We start from the raw sequence: 22,555 nt of genomic DNA on the forward strand, positions 1-22,555 counted from the left end.
CCGCTTGGTATTTGACACCTTCCCGGTTGCGCAGGTGCTTCCCCTTGTCCTAGGACCGGTGCTGGTGCTGTGCTGAGGATGAGGGTACCTTGCTCCACATTTTCTGGTCCTGTCCTAGATTGCGGGTGTTCTGGGATGAGGTCCATCGCATTACCCAGAAGTTCACGGATTACGCTGTCCCAGATAATGCCGCTTTTTTCTTACTACATCACTCTACGATCCCCATCAAAAAATATAGGAGATCACTTGTTTGCCACCTTCTCAATGCCGCTAAGACATGCATTCCCCTTCACTGGAAACAACACTCTCCCCCAACCGTTGCACATTGGCTGCGGAAAGTGGAGGAAGTACGGAAGATGGAGGACTTGATCCTCACTGCACAACATAAACAGGAGGCCTTTAAAAAGACCTGGGATATTTGGAGCATGTTCATATTCTCAGCTGAAGGTCAACGATTGATGGGGACATGACCCTTCCCCATCTTCTCTAAGAAGGTAATTAATCCTGGTCACCGCCGTGTCTTTCTTTTAGGTCCCCCTACCTGTCTTTCGTTCCCTCTTTCTTTTCCCTCTACCCCCCTTTTCTTCCCCCTTCTTCCTTCTTGTCCTCCCTCCCTTCCCTGACCCCCCTCCAGCAACTCTGGTTTCCTCCCCCGGGTTCGTGGATGAGTGGGGGGACTGAACCCCATTTCTGTGCCACCGGAATGAGCCTTGGCGCTAACAGATGTTGCTTCTTACGGAGGCAGTGGCCTGCCATTTAACTGTCTAATAATATATGCCCTATACACTGCTCTGTCTGTTTCTTGTGTTGAATCAATCTATGTAGTCATGGCTCTGTAGGTTTTATTATTTGTAATGTGGGGCTTTGCCCTATCCGGAGTTGAATAAAATTCATATTTGAAAAAAAAAAACATGGCGTAGAACTGATTTATTGTCTATAATATTCAAGACATGTAGGAGAAAGAAAGCAGGGGCTTCTGGGAGGATGTAATCGGTGAATGTTTGAGAAATGCAATGTAGCTCCTTCTAGAAGAGCTCCAATTTTGGACAGGAACAAAAAATATGTAGTAAAGTCCCCTTTTCTTCCTGACATCTCCAGCAACTGTCCGGGGTTGAAGGAAAATATTTATGAAGTATTGAGGGCGTACAGTACCATCCCGTCAGATGGTGGTTCCAGTTTAGGGATGAGCCGAACACCCCCCCGGTTCGGTTCGCACCAGAACTTTCGAACGGACCGAAAATTTGTGCGAACTTTAGAACCCCATTGAAGTCTATGGGACTCGAACGTTCGAAATAAAAAGTGTTAATTTTAATGGCTAATATGCAAGATACTGTCCTAAAAAGGGTTTGGGGACCCGGCTCCTGCCCCAGGGGACATGGGTCAATGCCAAAATTTTTTTTTAAAACAGACGTTTTTTTAGGGAGCACTGATTTTAATAACAAAGTGAAAAAAAAGTGAAATATTCCTTTAAATATCATGCCTGGGGGGTGAATATAGTATGCTTGTGAAGTGCCACGTGTTTCCCATGTTTAGAACAATCCCTGCACAAAATGACATTTAAGGGAAAAAAAGTCATTTAAAACTGCTTGCGGTTTTAATGTAATATCTGGTTTCTGCTATACGAATGAAAATCATTGAGAAAAATGGCATGGGTAGCCCCCCTGCCCATTACCAGTCCCTCTGAGTCTTGTACGGATATTAAGAGGAACCCCATACCCAAATTAAAAAAAGCTAAGTCGTGGGGCCCCCAGGCCCTATATACTCAGAACAGCAGTATACAGGCGGTGCAAACAAGACAGGGACTGTGTAGGTTTGTTGTGTTAAGTAGAACTGGTACATTTTTAAAGTGTAGCTCCAATCCAAAAATGTATTTTTAAGTTTTTTTGGAAAACATAGAGAAGGGTTATCACCCTGTATAATTTTTTTGCCGTCCGTCTTTTTTCATCTCACTTACTGTTGTCTCCTTCCATTTGCAAATAGGAGACGTTTGTAAGTTGGATGTTTGAAAGTAGGGGCCTGCCCTATATGCTCTGCAGAAATGGGGGCCTAAGGGGTTGGTGTTGCCACAACACCGTAAGCCCTCAAAGTGACTTTTGGTGGGAGCTGGAGCGCCCTGCTGTGAACGATTATATCAAGATTTGTAATTACATGCCATTGTTGAACAGTGGTAGAAAAATCAGGCCTTTGGTGGTGGTGGTGCTGGTGCCACAACACTATAAGTCCTCACAGTTACTCTTGGTGGGCACAGGAACGGGCCCTGCTGTGAAATATTATATCAAGAATTGTAATTACATACCCCTGTTAAACAGGGGCTGAAAAATTGGGCCTTAGGCACTGCTTGCTGGTGCCACAACACTGCAACCTCTCCCAGATACTCTAGTTGGAGTACAGGAATGAGCCCTGCTGCAAAACATTGCATCAAAAATTGTAATTACATGCCCCTGTTAAACATGGGCTGAAAAATTGTGCCTTAGGCACTGGTGCTGGTACCACGACACTGCAACCTCTCACATATACTCTAGTTGGAGTGCAGGAATGAGCCCTGCTGCAAAGCATTGCATCAAAAGTTGTACTGCATGCCCCTGTTAAGCAGGGGCTGAAAAATTGGGCCTTAGGCACTGGTGCTGGAGCCACGACACTGCAACCTCTCCCATATACTCTAGTTGGAGTACAGGAATGAGCCCTGCTGCAAAGCATTGCATCAAAAGTTGTACTGCATGCCCCTGTTAAGCAGGGGCTGAAAAATTGGGCCTTAGGCACTGGTGCTGGAGCCACGACACTGCAACCTCTCCCATATACTCTAGTTGGAGTGCAGGAATGAACAGTCTGGAAGGGATGTGGCATTTAAAAAAAAAAAATATTTGGTTACATCAGCTTCAGGTGCTTGGTAGCTGGTGGTGATCTAAGACTGATTAATCTTTATGAAAGTCAGTCGATCAACCAAGTCGGTGGACAGGCGCACCCTGTGATCGGTTACAAAGCCTCCAGCAGCACTGAAGGTGCGTTCCGAAAGAACGCTGGATGCAGGACAGGCCAGTAGCTCAATTGCATACTGTGCAAGCTCTGGCTAGTGATCCATCCTCAAGACCCAGTAAGCCAGAGGATTTTCGGTGGGAAAGGTGTCCAAGTCTGACCTTGCTCCTAGGTATTCCTGCACCATGTAAATCAGACACTGGTGATGGTGTTTGGAACCGATCATACCTTGGCACTGCGGACTAAAAAATTGTCTGAACGCATCGGTCAGAAGGCCACCTTCTCCACCGCTCCTTCTGTGACTGACCGAAGCCTCAGCAACACGTTGTCCAGGACCAGGAGCTTGGAACCTCCCAGTCTCTGAGAATGTGTTGCATAGACCTTTCTGCAAGACCTCCCGGAGATGTCTCATCCTCTGCTCCCTCTGTGACGGCAAGATAAGGTCCACAACCTTACGCTTGTACCGTTGATCAAGGAGAGTGGCCAGCCAGTAATGGTCTCTCTCCTTGGTCCGAAGAATACGAGGATCCTTCCGCAGGCTTTGCAGGATCAAAGAGGCCATGCAGCGTAGGTTAGCTGAGGAATTCGGTCCGGAGTCCTCTGGGTCACTAAGGACAACATGATCCGCAGCCACCTCCTCCCAGCCATGTACAAGTCCACGTGTTTCTTGGGACTGTAAATCATCCCTAAAAGACTGCTGCTGCTGATGCTGAGTGCCAGGCTCCACCTCCATGCTGACACAAGCCTCCTCCTCCTCCTCTTCCTGTGTGATGGGTGGGACAGCAGGAACACTGTCTGGATAAAGGGGGCCTTGAGAGGCAAGGAAGTCCTCCTCTTCCTGCCTCTGTTCTGCCTCAAGTGCCCTGTCCATTATTCCATGCAGCGTATGCTCCAAGAGGTGGACAAGAGGTACAGTGTCACTGATGCATGCACTGTCACTGCTCACCATCCTTGTGGCCTCCTCAAATGGTGACAGGACAGTGCATGCATCCCTAATCATGCCCCACTGGCATGGTGAAAAAAAAACAGCTCCCCTGACCCTGTCCTGGTGCCGTAGTCGCACAGGTACTCATTGATGGCCCTCTGCTGCGTGTGCAGCTGCTGCAGCATGGCCAACGTTGAGTTCCACCTGGTGGGCATGTCACATATAAGGTGGTTCTTGGGCAGGTTCAACTCCTTTTGGAGCTCAGCCAGCCGAGCACTGGCATTAAATGATTGGCGGAAATGCACACAGACTTTCCTGGCCTGCCTCAGGACATCCTGTAAGCCCGGGTACCTGCCCAAGAACCGCTGCACCACCAGGTTAAGGACGTGAGCCACACAGGGCACATGGGTCAGTTGTCCCTGTCAGAAGGCGGAGAGGAGATTGGTGCCATTGTCGCAAACCACCAATCCTGGCTTAAGCTGGCGTGGCATCAACCACCTCTCGGCCTGCCCCTGCAGAGCTTACAAAATATCTGCCCCAGTATGGCTCCTGTCCCCCAAACAAACTAGCGCAAGCACGGCATGGCATCTTTTTGCCTGCGTACTTGCGTAGCCCCTGGAATGCCTACGGAGCACCGCTGGTTCCGAGGACAGAGCACTGGAAGAGGCCATGGAAGAAGAAAAAGAGGAGGGGGTGGAGGAGAGAGGTGTGTCACAACCAGTAGTAGCATTTTGGAGGCGTGGTGGTGAAAAACAACCTCCAATACTACTGCACCACAATATAGATATCCCTAATATTTCACAGGAACAATTACTGACTCTAAACCAACCATTCAGTGAGGCTGAAGTGCATAGGGCCATTGACTCCCTCTCAAATAATAAATCCCCGGGTCCAGATGTGTTTTCGGGGGATTATTATAAAACCTTCAAACTTGTATTATCTCCGCATTTGGAACAGATTTTTAATATTGCTGCTGCCTCTGCCTCTGGGGTGTATTATATATGGAATCCTAGATTTTTGTCTCAACCCCTTTACTCTGTTTGATAAATTTTTGCCTGCCTTATTCCCTGTGGCATAATAGGACATTTTGAGTTTTTGGGAAGATTTCTCAAAATCTCCCATTAGGAGCATCCTTAAATCATATCTCAACTGACTAAGCTGGTTGGAGATCTTGAGGGATGGATTGTGTTTGTTGCATGTTTCTAACAGAGAAGTTTTCCCTGTCAGGTCTATGATTTGATTGCGCTGCTTCCTCTTAACCCTCACCCCTAATTGGATGAAAATACCTCAAATGAATGCTTTATGAGCATTCCAGAGTACAAATTGGTCATGTACAGAAGAAGCATTGAGCTCAAAAAATTCCTTCAGCTGCGATTCAATACTTTCTTTAACCACTTTCCGCCCGCCCTATAGGCAATTGACGGTGGCAAAGTGGTTGCATTATCCTGATCGGACGTCATATGACGTCATTATGAGCACGCATCGTGGCGATCGTTGTTGCGGGGTGTCAGTCTGACAACTACGATCTCGGTAAAGAGTCTCCGACGGATTGGCATGCATTATTGTTTGGCACTGATTGGCATCCATTAGTACAGTATAACACCAATGCCGCCTATGAGTGCCCACCTGTGCCGCCTATCAGTGCCCATCCGTGCCACCTATCAGTGCCCACCTATGCCCATCTGTGCTGCCTATCCATGCCCATCTGTGCCGCCTATCCATGCCCATCTGTGCCGCCCATCCATGCCAATCCTTGCCAGCTATCAGTGCCAATTTGTGCCACCTATCAGTGCCCATCCGTGTCGCCCATCAGTGCCACTCATCAGTGCCGCCTATCAGTGCCACCTATCAGTGCCACATATCAGTGTCCATCAATGCAACCTCATCAGTGCCACATCATTGGTGCCCATCAGTGCCGCCTTATCAGTGCCCATCAGTGAAGGAGAAAACGTACTTATTTACAAAGTATTGAAACTGAAACAAAATAAAACATATTTTTTTTTTTTAATTTTCGGTATTTTTTTATTTGTAGCGCAAAAAATAAAAACCGTAGAGGTGATCAAATACCACCAAAAGAAAGCTCTATTTGTGGGAAAAAAATGATAAAAATTTAATTTGGGTACAGTGTAGCACGACCGCACAATTGTCAAAGTGCAACAGCGCTGAAAGCTCAAAATTGGTCTGGGCAGGAAGGTGTATAAGTGCCCAGTATTGAAGTGGTTAAAGTCCTTTTTTTGCAAAATAAATGAGTTTAGCCTCCATAGTGGAGGTGGGCCACCAGTCATCACCCCTGACAGTGTCATCGTGACAGATGCGTGGTCAGACCACGTAATATTAATAATGCTCGTAGAGGTCACATCAGCTAAAGTGGCCTGGTCCACCAGAAAGAGATCGATGCGGGAATGCGACCTGTGTGGCGCTGAAAAGAATGTGAAGTCCCTTTTGTTAGCATTGAAGCACCGCCAAACATCAAACAACTCTTGCTTGTGAATTGAAGGTAGTAAGGATGGACTTGTGCGCCTGGCTCCGAAAGTGGAGTCCATATTTGGATCTGGAGTTGCGTTAAAGTCGCCACATAGAATTCGTTTTCATATTAGCTCTCACCCTCCTCATTAGACTGTGGAAGAAGCTAATTTGACGCTGGTTAGGTAAATAGACATTCACGATGGTGAAAGTAGATGAGTTTAGTTCGCATACTAGAATGAGATAGCGTCCTTTAACATCTTTAATGACCTCGAGTGGCGTAAAGGGCTACCGAGTCCTTGATCGCTGTTAGAACTCCTTTAGATTTGTTGGAGGCATTTACAGAGTACACATGGGGGAAATTTTTGTGTGAGCAATTTGGTGGCGCTGATGTGGCAAAGTGCGTCTCCTGAGCGCACAGGATGTCAGCCTTGTTGGAAATTGCTTCCGTCCACAGAGATCTCCTTTTAACTGGGTGATTGAGACCCTTCGCATTAATTGAGATCATTTTGATGCCCATGGCTAAAAGTTGGGGGAAGTTATGCTGTAGTTGTAGTCCTTAAAGCGGAGGTCCACCCTAAAGTGGAGCTTCCGCTCATTGGAACCCTCCCCCCCTCCGGCGCCACAATTGGCACCTTTCAGGGGGGAGGGGTGTGCAGGTACCTGTACAGTATAGGTATCTGCACCCACTTCCGGCATAGATATCTGCAGAAGCTACGCCCTTTTCCGCAGAATCTACGCCCCTTTCCGAAGGTCCCCCGCTGTCTGCTGGGAAACACACGGATCCCAGAGACAGCGGGGACCATCCTTATTGCGCAGCGCGACTCGCGCATGCGCAGTAGGGAACCGGGAAATGAAGCCGCAAGGCTCCACTTCCTGATTCCCATATCCAAGATGGCGGCGGCAGCACCCGAGAGACGATCGAGAGATCGGCTTCGGGTGCCGACATCGCGGGCGCGCTGGGCGGGTAAGTGTCATTATTTTAAAAGTCAGCAGCTGCAGTATTTGTAGCTGCTGGCTTTAAAAAAAAAAAAAAACGGCGGACTCCCGCTTTAACTCTATTTGACGGGGCATCTCCATCTTGTGGACGTGTGTGGTATGACATTTGAATAAATGTGAAAGCTCTGCAAAAGGTTAGTATATACTCACTATGCAAGGCAGCATGTGTGTCCAGCTTGTTTCGTTCGGCAGTTTGTGCAGGGAGGTAGTCCTGTAAAGCGGTCCATTCCTGTGATTCCCAAATTCCGATTAATACAACTTTTAAAGGAAAAAAATAAGAAAAAACATAGCAACAAAAGAGAAATATGTAAACTGTAGAACCGGGTGACTTGTAGTAAAGCCACATAATGTGCCTACCCCAAACAAGGGTAGAGAAACTTATAGTACCCGTATGCAGCAATACACTGCTCAAATTGGGGGGAGGGGGGAGTTTTAGCCTACAGGCATTCCTGAGACATCCTTTGGGGGTAAGTACAGTACCCATCTGGGTTAGGCATGTGATTGGGCATTGCCATGAGTGACAGTTTTTCAATCAGGACTTGGTGTGCGCCTTGGGTTAATCGCAGCATCATCTGCCACTCGAGCTGGCAGGATTTTCCACTGTTCCAAAAGAGATAACCCTTTTCTCCAAAGAGTCAATGATGTGTGTGCGGCCATCTTTCATGATTGACAACTTGGTGGGGTACCCCCATCTGTAGATGATTTTGTGATTCCTGAGCACCTTTGTTATGGTGTTCAGATTTTTTTTCTTTTTTGTAGCGGGTACTGAGACAGATCCGCATAGAATTGCAGGTTATGATATTGTGCAGGAATTTGCTCACCTTTGCGCATTATCATCATCGGTTGTTCCTTCGCATTGGTAGAAATGAAGGCGTAGGATCACATCTCTCGGAACCTGGTCTGACAGGAAAGATGGTTTAGGCAGGCGATGGATCCTGTCAATAGTTAATTCAAGGTCAGAGAGGTTAGGGTTAAGTGCTTTAAACATAGAGGAAACATAGGTACGGAGATACGTTTGTTGGATCGACTCAGGGATCCCTCTGATTTTCAGGTTGTTCCTCCTGTTCCTGTCCTCAATGTCTGCAAGCTTCGCTTTTATCCATTCTGTGTCCCCATCCCTCTCCTTATATGAATCCACCAGGTCATTAATAGTGTCGGCTGTTGGTTTGGGAGGGATTTTATCTGGAAAGTGGTGCTCGGAGAGTCGACTAATAACGTCTGATCGGATATTTTCTGGTGGGCCGTTTGGGAAAATAAGGGCAGTGAAAACTTCCTCCTGGTAGCCAAAGAAACGTTTGGGGTTTTGGGTGGAGTTGCGGTAAATTACATAGGAATTGTAAATGGCCAATTGAAAAAAATAAATTGCTACTTTTTTGTACCAATGATATGTCCGTCTTGTGACAAGATATGGTTCCATCATTTGGTCGTTGAAGTCGACTGCCCCCATGAACAAATTGTATTCGTAAATGCATTTTGGTTTCTTTACGGGGCCATTCCTTCTGGGGATTTCCACGAAGGTATCGTTGTGGATAGAAGATAACATATACACATCCCTTCTGTCCCTCCACTTCACTGCCAGAACCTCCTTGTTTCTCAGACTTGCGGTTTCTCCTTTTCGCAGCTTCTTATTCACAAGACTTTGAGGAAAGCCCTTCCGATTCCTTTTTACAGTGCCACATGCTGGCGTCTTCTTCCGGTGAAGGTTGTGGAACAGGGGCAGAGATGTGTAGAAGTTATCTACATACAGGTGGTAGCCTTTATCCAGTAGGGGGTATATGAGGTCCCAAACAACTTTTCCGCTGGATCCCAAGTAGTCCGGACAATTAGGGGGCTGCAGCTGGGTGTCCTTCCCTTCGTACACTATGAATGAATATGTGTACCCTGTGGCTCGGTGGCTCGGTCGCATAATTTGTAGATCTTCACCCCATAGCGGGCCCTTTTGCTGGGCATAAATTGCTTCATTTTAAGCCTGACGCTAAATTTAATAAGGGACTCATCCACACCTATGTGTTGGTCCGGGGTAAACAATTTGGGGAATGTTTCTCAAAAATAATTAAGTATTGGTCGAATTTTGTAAAGCCGGTCATAATTTGGATCATTTCGTGGAAGGCACTGGGAATTGTCACTGAAATGTAAGAACCTCAGGATCATCTGATACCTGCTTCTGGGCATTACCGCGGAGAAGAGCGGTGAGTGGTGGAGGGGGTGGGTTGAACAGTAGGTACGTAATTGATTTTTTTTGTTGAGTCCCATATTAAATGTGAGGCCTAAAAAAACCTTGAACTCCTCCACCGTTAGGTCTCTCCATTCGTAGGGACGGGCATAATAAGAGGTCGGATTTTGCAAAATAAATTGTTGTGCTACCAGGTTGCACTGGGCCACAATTGACGACAACATATTCTCCGTAAAAATTAAATTAAAAAAATCTATTGGGGTAAAATTCTCTGTGTCCACCTGGACTCCTGGCTGGGCAGTGAAAGGGGGAACATTGGCCTCTCCTGAATTAGGAGGAAGCCACAAGGGGTTCTGAAGGGCATAGGGAAGGCCAGCATGGCTCCTAACCCTTTGGGGCTGAGATGACACCCCACTGGTACTTGGCCTTTCTTGCCGGGGCACTGCGGCGCTGGTGGACGGCACTGCGGTGCTGGTGGACGGCACTGCGGTGCTGGTGGACGGCACTGCGGTGCTGGTGGACGGCACTTCGGTGCTGGTGGACGGCACTGCCTCACTAGAACGCCTTCCTTTGATGGGCCGGATATCTTCCTCCTCGAATTCAGTCAGTGTTTCACTGCTGAGGACTGGCTCATAATTTATGTCGGCTTCAGAATCCGAATCTGAAAAGGAATCTGAAGAGGAGAGCTCCCCGTTGCTCTCGTCGGCCGTGGAAATAATTTGGTACGCCTCCTCAGCGGAAAAGACACGTTTAGCCATGGTAGCACTGATGGGCACTGATGAGGTGGCACAGATGTGCACTGATGAGGTGGCACAGATGTGTACTGTTGAAGCAGCACAGAGGTGGCACAGATGGGCACTGATGAGTCGGCACAGATGTGCACTGATTATACAGATGGGCGCTTTTGAGGTGGCACAGATGGGCGCTTTTGAGGTGGCACAGATGGGCGCTTTTGAGGTGGCACAGATGGGTGCTTTTGAGGTGGCACAGATGTGCACTGATTTATTGCACAGATGTGCAGATTTATTGCACGGATGTGCACTGATGAGGCGGCAGATGGGCACTGCTGAGGCGGCAGATGGGCACTGCTGAGGCGGCAGATGGGCACTGCTGAGTCGGCACAGATGGGCACTGCTGAGTCGGCACAGATGGGCACTGCTGAGTCGGCAGATGGGCATTGATGGGTCGGCACAGATGTGCACTGATTTATTGCACAGATGTGCAGATTTATTGCAGATGTGCACCGATGAGGCAGCAGATGGGCACTGCTGAGGCGCACAGATGGGCACTGCTGAAGCGGCACAGATGGGCACCGATTGGTACAGATGGGCACCGATTGGCACTGGCGGGCACTGGCGATGCACAGATGGGCACTGGCGGTGCACAGGTGGGCACTGGCGGTGCACAGGTGGGCAAGAGATGGGCACTGGTGGGGTAGATCTGGGCACTGGCAGGGTAGATCTGGGCACAGATGGCAGAAACAACTTTTTTTTTGTTCACTTACAGTATCTCTCTCCTCACACGCTATCGCTGTGTGAGGAGACAGATTCGGCAATGGGTGATGATCTCATTTGTTTACATTTGAGATCATCACCCATTGGAGGCGGCGATCGCGCTGTAAACGGCCGCTGTGATTGGCCGTTTACAGCGATCTGTGATTGGCTGTGTCCAGGGGACACGGCCAACACAGATTTTCCCCGATGCGCGCTCCCGGGAGCGCGCGGGGAGCTCTTAAAGGGGACGACGTCAATAGATGTAGTCCTGGAAATTGAGATCCGCGCTGTAGCCGTCATTTGACTATAGCGCGGATCTCAAGTGGTTAAGGACCTGTTGGGCACCTTCAGAGAATCCTGCAAAAGAAATCTGTGAAAGTAGCTTGGCCATCTCAGTATGGGGGCCAGAGGCATGCATCTCAACATCACAACACAGAGAAAGTGTCCAGTGAATTTAATATAGGGCTCCTCTAATCCATAAGGCTATGGGCCCAGGCCTGCGGCTCTTTGGATAATAAAGAGATTATGAATCCCACCTTCACAACTTCTGAGGTGAAAGTTCTGGGTTGGAGAGCCAAGTACATGGAGCAGGCATTTTTGAATGCTCTAAATTTCTTCCGGTCGCCAGAAAATCACTCGGGTGTGGGAACCCTAGGTTCAGGAAGGGCCATTGCTACAGTAGAGCAGGTCTGTGCTTGAGAAGGGGTGGCCCCAGAGGAAGGTATTGAGGCTGCGGTGGCCGGAGCAGGTGGCCCGGACAGATGCTGGAGACGATCCTCAATATGGACATAACCTTCCTGTAATTTCTGGACAGCCTGCATGAGGGCCGCAACCTGCTAGCATAGGGCCTCAAAAGGAGAACACTCTGACATAGCTGGTTTGTACTGTCAGAGAGGGGTACTCACCGAGGCTGAGAGCGGTATCCTCTTGCGACTAAGCGCATTCCATTCCTGATGATGGTACAGGGGGTGAAGGGCACAAAGGGTAACGAGCCACCAGCAGGCTGGGCAAGGCTTGCGTGAAGTTCTCCAGGAAGTAGACAGCCATGCAGGACTAGAGGTAGCTGGAGCTCAACGAGGCAGAAGGATAACAGAGTCCAATAACAGGCCGGGGGTCAAACACAGATGACCAGCAAGAAGTCTATGAACAGGTAGAGGAGACTTGTGTAGGAGACTGGAAACATATCTGTAAGCAGGCTGAGGATCAATGCACTGGAGACTAGTGGCTAGTCTGTAAGCAGGCCAAGGGTCAAACACTGGAGACTGGAAGCTGAGTCTGTAAGCAAGCAAGCAAAGGGTTGAGTACTGGAGACAAGCAGCAAAGTCTGTAAGCAAGCCGAGGGTCAAGTACTGGAGAAAGGTAGCAGAGTCCATGAGCAGGCCGGGGGTCAAACACTGGAGACAGGTAGCAAGGTCTGAGAAGCAAGCCAATGGTCAGGTGAAGGAGGAGATCAGAGCAGGCCAAGGTCAATCCGGGTCACAACAGGTAATCAAAGGCAGGATACAAGCAGGAAACATGGGAAGCTGAAAGATAAACCAGCAACCTAAACACGACACTGAATGGCTTTTATAGGGCAGTGAAGGGGGTTAGGTCATGCGCGCGCATGCGACATTCCACTGAATCGCGCCCAGGCGTATGCCAGAGCGCCGTTCCGGCGCACATGCGCGCAGGAAAACGGTGATATTGGCGAGGTTGGTTATGAGCACCAATGATTAGTTATGTAGTGTATTTAGGTGTATTATTACACTTAAATACTGAGTCATATAATTAATCATCACCTGTTGCATTAGCATTTTGACTAGTAGTTAGAACAGCGCCACATCTACTTCACCTCCCCAAGGTTGGTACCTGTTTCTTCCCTGACAGTTACTACGCTATGGAACAAGAGCCCTGTATTGGATTAGGACACTCTCATATTGTTTCTGTAGCGGCTACCACCCTTGCTAGGGGGCCTTGACTTGTTAGGCTTACCAGTTACCTCCTCGCGGCCTGCTCTTCCACGTCTAGGGGTTCCCAGGGTTTATACCCAACGACTTGAACACTGACACAGATGAAGTCCTTTAACAAAGGTTTATTTTGCAGCAGTAACATCCAATAGCACAGTCTCTTGTGGGAACAGAGGGCACGGGTGAAGAACTCAGGCACCTTGAACTGTGGCCTAGCAAAGCCTCTACTTCCACCCAGAGAGTAGCCACTTGCAGCTGGGTACTTCAAAGCTGAACAGTTCTCTAGCCAGAGATCATGGCAATCAGCACATTGACTCAAAACTTGAAACAGTCCTGTGAACGTGGACAAGTTGTAACTAAAGGTGAACAGGAACCTTTTCCTCAGTACCTGGAACGTTTCCCGTCTCCTTTATGGTACTGGAAAAGCGCGGATTTGTCAATGTGCTTCCCAACTCAGTAACCAGGCATTTCCCAGGATGCCACTTTCCGGCCCTCCTCCGAAGAGTCTTTCCCCGGTCACTTCCACAAGCTGCGGTGTCCCTCCAAGCCAAGAGCACACCCGGACACCTTGAATCCTCCCTCAGTTACTGTGCCTCGGACCAGCCGGGTCCAAGACTCTGGAACAGACGGATCCCTACCCCAGACCAGACGGGTCCATCAGGGGCCTTCAACAGGAACATGTTGCGGAGTGTCGAACACCCTGTGACCGGGACCCCTCATGGGGCTACCCCGGTCCTGGAACCAGAACAGACCACACGGGTCTCACAAACTTCTCTCTCTCCCCAAAACACGGGACCCACACCTCTTAAGTACCCCTTCCCAGACTCCTCAGAGGGCCCCGGCACTCCCACTGATTGGTTCCGAGAAGGCTGATACCTAAAACATCCAACCAGATCTGGTTCTGGCCTGTCATGTGCACCTCACCGTTCACATGACCAGGCAGAACTTCCAAACATAGCCTGGTCAGACTGGTGCCAAGGCCTACCTACACATTTAACCCTCAGAACCCCTACTGTTCTGAGGTAAAAAACTAAATTTACATGCGTATGACATTTTGTCCAAAATGTCATCCGCTACATTTCTATCACGTTTCACCATTGTTATCAGTACAGCAGCCATATTATTATTGTTTTGTTAGATATTATGATCAGTCATGGTTGGGTTCAGGACTTTTCCCTCAATAGAGGACATGATGTTAACTCTGGTTGCTATGGGTTACTACGCTGAGGAATTAGGGCCCTGTATTGGACTATGAAGCTGTCATATTGGTTATATCACTTTTCACCATGGCAACCATATCATTATCATCTGTATTGATATGGTCAGTATTGTTGTGTTCAGGACTTTTCCCTCCATAGAGGATAATGGAAGACATGGAGTGAACTCTGGTTGCTATGGGTTACTATACTGTGGAACAAGGGCCCTGTGTTGGATTATGAGGCTCTTGTGTTTTTTCTATCACTTTTCACCATTTTTGTCAGCACAGCAGCCATATTGTTATTGTTAGATATTATGGTCAGTCATGGTTGGGTTCAGGACTCTTCCCTCCATAGAGGACATGGCGTGAACTCTGGTTGCTATAGGTTACTATGCTGTGGAACAAGGGCCCTGTATTGGATTATGACACCCTCATACTGTTTCTATCACTTTTCACCATTGTTATATCAATACAGCAGCCATATTGTTATTGTTTTGTTAGATATTATGGTCAGTCATGGTTGGGTTCATGACTCTTCCCTCCATAGAGGACATGGTGTGAACTCTGGTTGCTATAGGTTACTATGCTGTGGAACAAGGGCTCTGTATTGGATTATGACACCCTCATACTGTTTCTATCACTTTTCACCATTGTTATATCAATACAGCAGCCATATTGTTATTGTTTTGTTAGATATTATGGTCAGTCATGGTTGGGTTCAGGACTTTTCCCTCCATAGAGGACATGGCATGAACTCTGGTTGCTATGGGTTACTATGCTGTGGAACAAGGGCCCTGTATTGGATTATTACATCCTCATATTGTTTCTATCACTTTTCACCATTGTTAAATCAGTACAGCAGCCATATTGTTATTGTTTTGCTCGTTATTCTGGTGTGTGAATGTTGTGTTCAGACTCTTTTCCCCCCATAGAGGACTCGCTGTGGCCCTCCATGGAGGAGGAGGGGAGGACATTTCCTCACAGAGGAGCGGGATTCTCTCTCCTCACAGCAGAAATGGCGGGAGAAGGAATAGAATGTTCTCTCCAGCATGAGGGGAGAAGGAGGAGGGGCCCGGGGAGACGAGAGGAGAGGGGGCGGGGCCGAAGACGAGACGAGCGCCGATCACAGGAGGGGGGCGGGGCCGCAGATGAAGGGAGGGGCGGGGCAGTGGAGGAGGCGAGCGCGGCGCTGGTTGGACGAGGAGCCAGGAGAAAGGGAATCGGGAGGGGCCGCGGTGACACGTGACGCGAGGCACATCCGGTGCGGCGACTTCCGGCGGCGCTCTGGCTCTTTTCTGGCGGTATCGGCGCGGCTGGCGGAGTTGCGGTGTGAGGAGGCCTGACCGGGAGGGCGGGAGACGTCTCCGGCCTCTCGGTGTCTTGCGGTAGATAGGTGTGTGTGTCTGTGATTGAGGTGGGGGAGGGGAGAAAGGGGGGCGCTATGTTCCGCTGTACGGGGCGCGGCGGCCCGGGGAGCCTCACCGGCGCGGGGAGGTCCGATGGAGGGGGGAGCCTGGACACCGCACCGGGGGGGTCCTACGAGGACAGATTGCACCCCACGATGGCAGGATGAGCCCCCCCCACCCCCTACATGGAGGGGCCTGCGGACCACGAGGAGGCCTGAACAAGGACTGAGGGGGGAGGGGTGTATAATAAGGGGCATTCTCTACATCTGGAGCAGCCAATCGGATTCTAGCTTATGATTGTTTTGTTAGGCTTTTAAAAATGGAAGCTGGACGCTGGTTGGCTGGCAGGCACAGCCGCTCTGGACTTTGTAAATCCCTCCTATTGTATTGGGGGGTCTCCATGGCTGTGATTGGCTGGTATGGGGGGTGCAGATGACGTGGTAGCTGAGGGGATTATTGTGCCAGGCAAGTTGCTTCTCTGATTTTAATTTGTTTACATTGATGGATACATTGTAAAAAAAAAAAAAATTATATATACTTCTTTTTTTTTTTTTTAAGGGGGGGGCAGTGTTTCTCTACCTCAGAGAACAAAAATGGGAAGCTTTGGTAGATTTGAGGGGGGGGGGATTTGGGGTCCCTGAGGGTTTTAGGGATGGGGGAGCTGATTTGGGGTCCTGTGGGGGGGAGAGGGGGTGATTGGGGTCCCCAAGGGTGTCAAACATAGGGCGGTGATTTGAGGGTGCCAGGTATGGGCAAGGGGGGGTGATTTGTGGTCCCTGAGGGGTGTCGTGTTGGGGGGGGGGGTGGGATTTGGGGTCACTGAGGGTGTCAGGTCTGGGGGTAGGGGATGATTTGGTGTCTGGTATGGGGGGCAGGATTTGGGGTGGGGGGGTGACTTGGGGTCCCCAAGGTTGTCAGCTGTGGGGGGAGGGGGGGGATTTGGGGTCCCCAAGGGTGTCGGGTGAGGGAAGGGGATCATTTGGGGTCCCCAGGGGTGTCAGGTATGGGGGGTGTTGATTTCGGGTCCCTGGGTGTGGCAGGTATGGGGGGGTTGATTTGGGGTGTCAGGTATGGGGGGTTGATTTGGGGTGTCAGGTATGGGGGGAGGGGACGATTTGAGGTCACCAAGGGTGTCGGGTACGAGGGGGGGTGCAGGTAGCGTGCTGCTAGTGGATGAGATATGGGGAAGGATGGATATATTTGTACATCACCCGCTCCTCATCCTGCAGATCTATAACGAGGGGTAGAAGCAGCTTTGTATAACTCTCTGAATTTTCTTTGTTTACATTGATGGCTACATTGTTACATAGACATGCAGGCTGCGAGTTCCCTCTCTCTATTACACAATAGATACATTGTAACAAAACCAAAACTTTATCTCTTGTAATATATGGAGGGCACTCCTAGTCACTGTGCAAGGTGGATTTGATTTAATCATTTTTAATGAGCAACTGTCACCTGTCCTGTATAGGCTCCTCCTCCTGACCTGCTGGCTCCTCCTCCTCTGATCCGCAGTCGACTCACCGACACTCCCATTGATTTTAATAGGACGGCTGGTGATGTGGCAGCGACACAACAAGGGGGGAGGGACGTGGCGGCAGCAGGACAGTGGATGCTTGCTGACAGGCACTGCCATGATGGATCTGAAATGACAGGAGCTCTTTAAATGTAAGGATCAACTCCAGAGATAAAAGGGTAATTCTCCCGCTTTACAAGACTCTGGTCCGGCCGCACCTGGAGTATACTGTCCAGTTCTGGACACCAGTCCTCAGGAAGGATGTACTGGAAATGGAGCGACTACAGAGAAGGGCAACAAAGCTAATAAAGGGTCTGGAGGATATTAGATATGAGGAAAGGTTGTGAGCTCTGAACTTATTCTCTCTGGAGAAGAGACGCCTGAGAGGGGATATGATTTCATTATATAAATACCGGACTGGTGACCCCACAATATATAAATACCGGACTGGTGACCCCACAATGTATAAATACCGGGCTGGTGACCCCACAATATATAAATACCGGACTGGTGACCCCACAATATATAAATACCAGACTGGTGACCCCACAATATATAAATACCAGACTGGTGACCCCACAATAGGGTGAAAACTTTTTTGTGGAAGGGAGTTTAACAAGACTCGGGGGCCACTCATTAAAGTGGTTGTAAACCCTTACACCCCACTTTGACCTACAGGTAAGCCTAGATTAAGGCTTACCTGTAGGTCCAAGAAATATCTCCTAAACCTATACGGTTTAGGAGATATTTGCCCAAAGACAGGCACCGCTGACAGCGGCGCACTGAGCGCGGCATTGTCAATGGCGAAGTTGCCGCGTGTGTCGGCTCCCGTGCGAATGCTTCGCCGAATGACATCGGTGGAGCTGCGGGACCTCACTGAGAAGATGGAGGCTCCGGACTACAGTGGACAGCGGTGACTTCGCTGCCTCCTGTGTCAGGTAAGTGACACATACTGGACTAGTATGTGATGCGATGCATAGTCCATTATGCTTTGCCTTTGCAGGGAATGAAAGCGGAAGTAAACTCATCAGGGTTTACTTCCTCTTTAAAATGAGAAGAAAAGAGGTTTAACCTTAAACTACGTAGAGGGTTCTTTACTGTAAGAGCGGCAAGGAGTTGGAATTCCCTTCCACAGGCGGGGGGCAGCGATAGCTTCAAGAAACTATTAGATAAGAACCTGAATGACCACAACATACAGGATATACAATGTAATACTGACATATAATCACACACAGGTTGGACTTGTGACTTTTTTAACTTCACCAACTATGGAAGGACTTATTAAAGATTCTAACTACCAGCAAGAATATTTGTAAACCAAATGGTTTCTATATATATATATATTTTTTTTTTTTTTTTTTTTCCTATTCCTTGGTCATGTCTAGTCTTTGTATGGTAGCATGAAAGTCCTAATAGTCTCCAACTACTTCTTTCTCATATCTATTAAGTAATATATGGTGGTTACTCCCGCCACATGGTCTGTGTGTTTTGTAAACAAAGCAAATTCAGAGAAAGTTATACAAAGCTGCTTCTACCCCTCATAGACCTGCAAGATGAGGAGCGGATGATGTACAAATATATCCATCCTCCTCCATATCTCATCCACTAGCAGCACGCCACTTGACACCCTCGGGGACCCCAAATCCTCTCCCCCCATTGTCGACACCCTCGGGGACCCCAAATCCTTTCCCCCCATTCTTGACACCCTCGGGGACCCCAAATCCTTTCCCCCCATTCTTGACACCCTCGGGGACCCCAAATCCTTTCCCCCCATTCTTGACACCCTCGGGGACCCCAAATCCTTTCCCCCCATTCTTGACACCCTCGGGGACCCCAAATCCTTTCCCCCCATTCTTGACACCCTCGGGGACCCCAAATCCTCTCCCCCCATTCGTGACGCCCTCGGGGACCCCAAATCCTCTCCTCCCTCATACCTGACACCATCGGGGACCCCAAATCCTCTCCCCCATTCTTGACACAATCGGGGACCCCAAATCCTCTCCCCCATTCTTGACACCCTCGGGGACCCCAAATCCTCTCCTCCCTCATTCTTGACACCCTCGGGGACCCCAAATCCTTTCCCCCCATTCTTGACACCCTCGGGGACCCCAAATCCTTTCCCCCCATTCTTGACACCCTCGGGGACCCCAAATCCTTTCCCCCCATTCTTGACACCCTCGGGGACCCCAAATCCTCTCCCCCCATTCTTGACACCCTCGGGGACCCCAAATCCTCTCCCCCCATTCGTGACACCCTCGGGGACCCCAAATCCTCTCCTCCCTCATACCTGACACCCTTGGGGACCCCAAATCCTCTCCTCCCTCATACCTGACACCATCGGGGACCCCAAATCCTCTCCCCCATTCTTGACACCCTCGGGGCCCCCAAATCCTCTCCCCCCTCGTACCTGACACCCTCGGGGAACCCCAAATCCTCTCCCCCATTCTTGACACCCTCGGGGAACCCCAAATCCTCTCCCCCATTCTTGACACCCTCGGGGAACCCCAAATCCTCTCCCCCATTCTTGACACCATCGGGGACCCCAAATCCTCTCCCCCATTCTTGACACCATCGGGGACCCCAAATCCTCTCCCCCCTCGTACCTGACACCCTCGGGGACCCCAAATCCTCTCCCCCCTCGTACCTGACACCATCGGGGACCCCAAATCCTCTCCCCCATTCTTGACACCATCGGGGACCCCAAATCCTCTCCCCCCTCGTACCTGACACCCTCGGGGAACCCCAAATCCTCTCCCCCATTCTTGACACCATCGGGGACCCCAAATCCTCTCCCCCATTCTTGGCACCATCGGGGACCCCAAATCCTCCCCCCCTTCTTGACATCCTCAGACCCCAAATCCTCCCCCCCCTCGTACCTGACATCCTCGGGCACCCCAAATCCTTCCCCCCTATTCTTGACACCCTCGGGGACCCCAAATCCTTCCCCCCTATTCTTGACACCCTCGGGGACCCCAAATCCTTTCCCCCTATTCTTGACACCCTCGGGGACCCCAAATCCTTTCCCCCTATTCTTGACACCCTCGGGGACCCCAAATCCTTTCCCCCTATTCTTGACACCCTCGGGGACCCCAAATCCTTTCCCCCTATTCTTGACACCCTCGGGGACCCCAAATCCTTTCCCCCTATTCTTGACACCCTCGGGGACCCCAAATCCTTTCCCCCTATTCTTGACACCCTCGGGACCCCAAATCCTTTCCCCCTATTCTTGACACCCTCGGGGCACCCCAAATCCTTTCCCCCTATTCTTGACACCCTCGGGGACCCCAAATCCTTTCCCCCTATTCTTGACACCCTCGGGGACCCCAAATCCTTTCCCCCTATTCTTGACATCCTCGGGGACCCCAAATCCTTTCCCCCTATTCTTGACACCCTCGGGGACCCCAAATCCTTTTCCCCTATTGACACCCTCGGGGACCCCAAATCCTTTCCCCCTATTGACACCCTCGGGGACCCCAAATCCTTTCCCCCTATTCTTGACACCCTCGGGGACCCCAAATCCTTTCCCCCTATTCTTGACAAACCCTCGGGACCCCAATCCTTTCCCCCTATTCTTGACAAACCCTCGGGGACCCCAAATCCTTTCCCCTATTCTTGACAAACCCTCGGGGACCCCAAATCCTTTCCCCCTATTCTTGACAAACCCTCGGGGACCCCAAATCCTTTCCCCCTATTCTTGACACCCTCGGGGACCCCAAATCCTTTCCCCCTATTCTTGACACCCTCGGGACCCCAAATCCTCCCCCCCCCCCTTCTTGACATCCTCAGACCCCAAATCCTCTCCCCGCCCCCCCCCTCGTACCTGACTTCCTCAGGGACCCCAAATCCTCTCCCCCCCTCATACCTGACATCCTCGGGGACACCAAATCCCCTCCCATTACCAGTCTGTTGTGTCTAACATAAGGCGATACCATTTACAGCTACCCTCAGTGATACATACAAATAAAAGTACACACACAGGCTCGGAATACCACTAGAGCTGCACAATTCTGGCTAAAATGAGAATCGTGATTTTTTTTTTTTTATTTTTTTTTTTCTTAGAAGATGGATCACGATTCTCTCACGATCATCATCCTTCACATTAAAACAAAAAAAAAATTGTGGTAACTTTACTGTTTCGTTTTTTTTATATTTTTCCCCAAACAATTGCATTTGAAAGACTGCTGGGCACACACAGTGTAACATAAAATATTGTGTTGGGGGGTTCCAAGTAATTTTTTTAGCAAAAAATATTGATTTTAACTTCGAGGTGTCAGAAAAAGATTTATACTTTAAGTGGTTAAACTTCTGCATTTACTCCTGGTTGAAAGCTTGGCAGACTGACCAGATTGGATCCCTTTGATCTAAGAAGTAAGGGTTCAGTTACAATGTTTCAAGTTCTAAACTTGGCAGATTGCTCAGGATTCCTTCTTTTGACAGCTGAGTGAGCAGATAATCTCTCCACTTGCTTATATGAAAGAATCGCCTACTCTCAGTGGGAGAGATCATCGGGGGGGGGGGGGGGTGAATCGAGGTCGTGTTTTTTAACGCTTAATCGTGCAGCTCTAATACTCACCATACAATAACAGATGCAGTGTTTTGTTTTGTTTTGTGTATCTTTCGTAATATCCGGTGTCACATTTCGCACCTTTCAGGGGGAGCAGATACGGTATAATATTTTTTTCACTGAAACTCTGCCTTAACCCTCTTGGGCATGGAGGTCACCAGAGCTTCACAGGTCACCACTGGAGTCCTCTTCCCCTCCTCCATGACATCACGGAGCTGGTGGATGTTGGAGACCTTGCGCTCCTCCACCTTCCGTTTGAGGATTTCTAACAGATGATCAATAGGGTTTAGGTCTGGAGACATGCTTGGCCAGTCCATCACCTTTACCCTCAGCTTCTTTAGCAAGGCAGTGGTGGTGTTGGAGGTGTGTTTGGGGTGGTTATCATGTTGGAATACTGCCCTGCGGTCCAGTCTCTGAAGGGAAGGGATCATGCTCTGCTTCAGTATGTCACAGTACATGTTGGCATTCATGGTCCCCTCAATGATCTGTAGCCCCCCAGTGCCGGCAGCACTCATGCAGCCCCAGACCATGACACCCCCACCACCATGCCTGACTGTAGGCAAGACACACTTGTCTTTGTCCTCCTCACCTGGTTGCCCCACACACGCTTGTCACCATCTGACACCAAATACCTTTTTATCTTGGTATCATCAGACCACAGGACATGGTTCCAGTAATCCATCTCCTTAGTCTGCTTGTCTTCAGCAAACTGTGGGCTTTCTTGTGCATCATCTTTAGAAGAGGCTTCCTTCTGGGGCGACAGCCATGCAGAACAATTTGATGCAGTGTGCGGCGTATGGTCTGAGCACTGACAGGCTGACCCCCCCCCCCCCCCCCCCCCCCACCCCTTCAACCTCTGCAGCAATGCTGGCAGCACTCATACGTCTATTTCCCAAAGA

General features: G+C 49.6%; 2 protein-coding genes across 6 annotated transcripts in view; both read left to right on the forward strand.

Annotated features, from left to right (window-relative positions):
• Positions 1 to 15,399: 15,399 nt before the first annotated feature.
• The window catches only part of LOC143997781 (uncharacterized), a 17,812-nt gene continuing 10,656 nt past the window's right edge, over positions 15,400 to 22,555 (forward strand). For 2 of the 5 annotated variants that reach the window (XM_077493573.1, XM_077493572.1), the window contains exon 1: positions 15,400 to 15,563. The gene's annotated coding sequence lies outside the window, so the exon portion shown is untranslated. Of the gene's footprint in view, positions 15,564 to 15,678; positions 16,042 to 22,555 lie in introns of those variants that run through there. The other 3 variants (XM_077493574.1, XM_077493576.1, XM_077493575.1) reach the window with 3 other exon arrangements.
• On the forward strand, positions 19,110 to 20,708 carry LOC143998138 (uncharacterized; the record flags this gene model as incomplete). The annotated part of the gene is made up of 2 exons (XM_077493879.1): positions 19,110 to 19,419; positions 19,780 to 20,708. Coding segments are annotated over 2 exons (1,239 nt in total), but the record flags the coding sequence as incomplete, so codon positions are not given.

This window comes from Lithobates pipiens, unplaced genomic scaffold, assembly GCF_037356315.1.
Source record: "Lithobates pipiens isolate NorthernLeopardFrog02 unplaced genomic scaffold, aLitPip1_a1.2 Scaffold_19, whole genome shotgun sequence".
Lineage (NCBI taxonomy): Eukaryota > Metazoa > Chordata > Amphibia > Anura > Ranidae > Lithobates > Lithobates pipiens.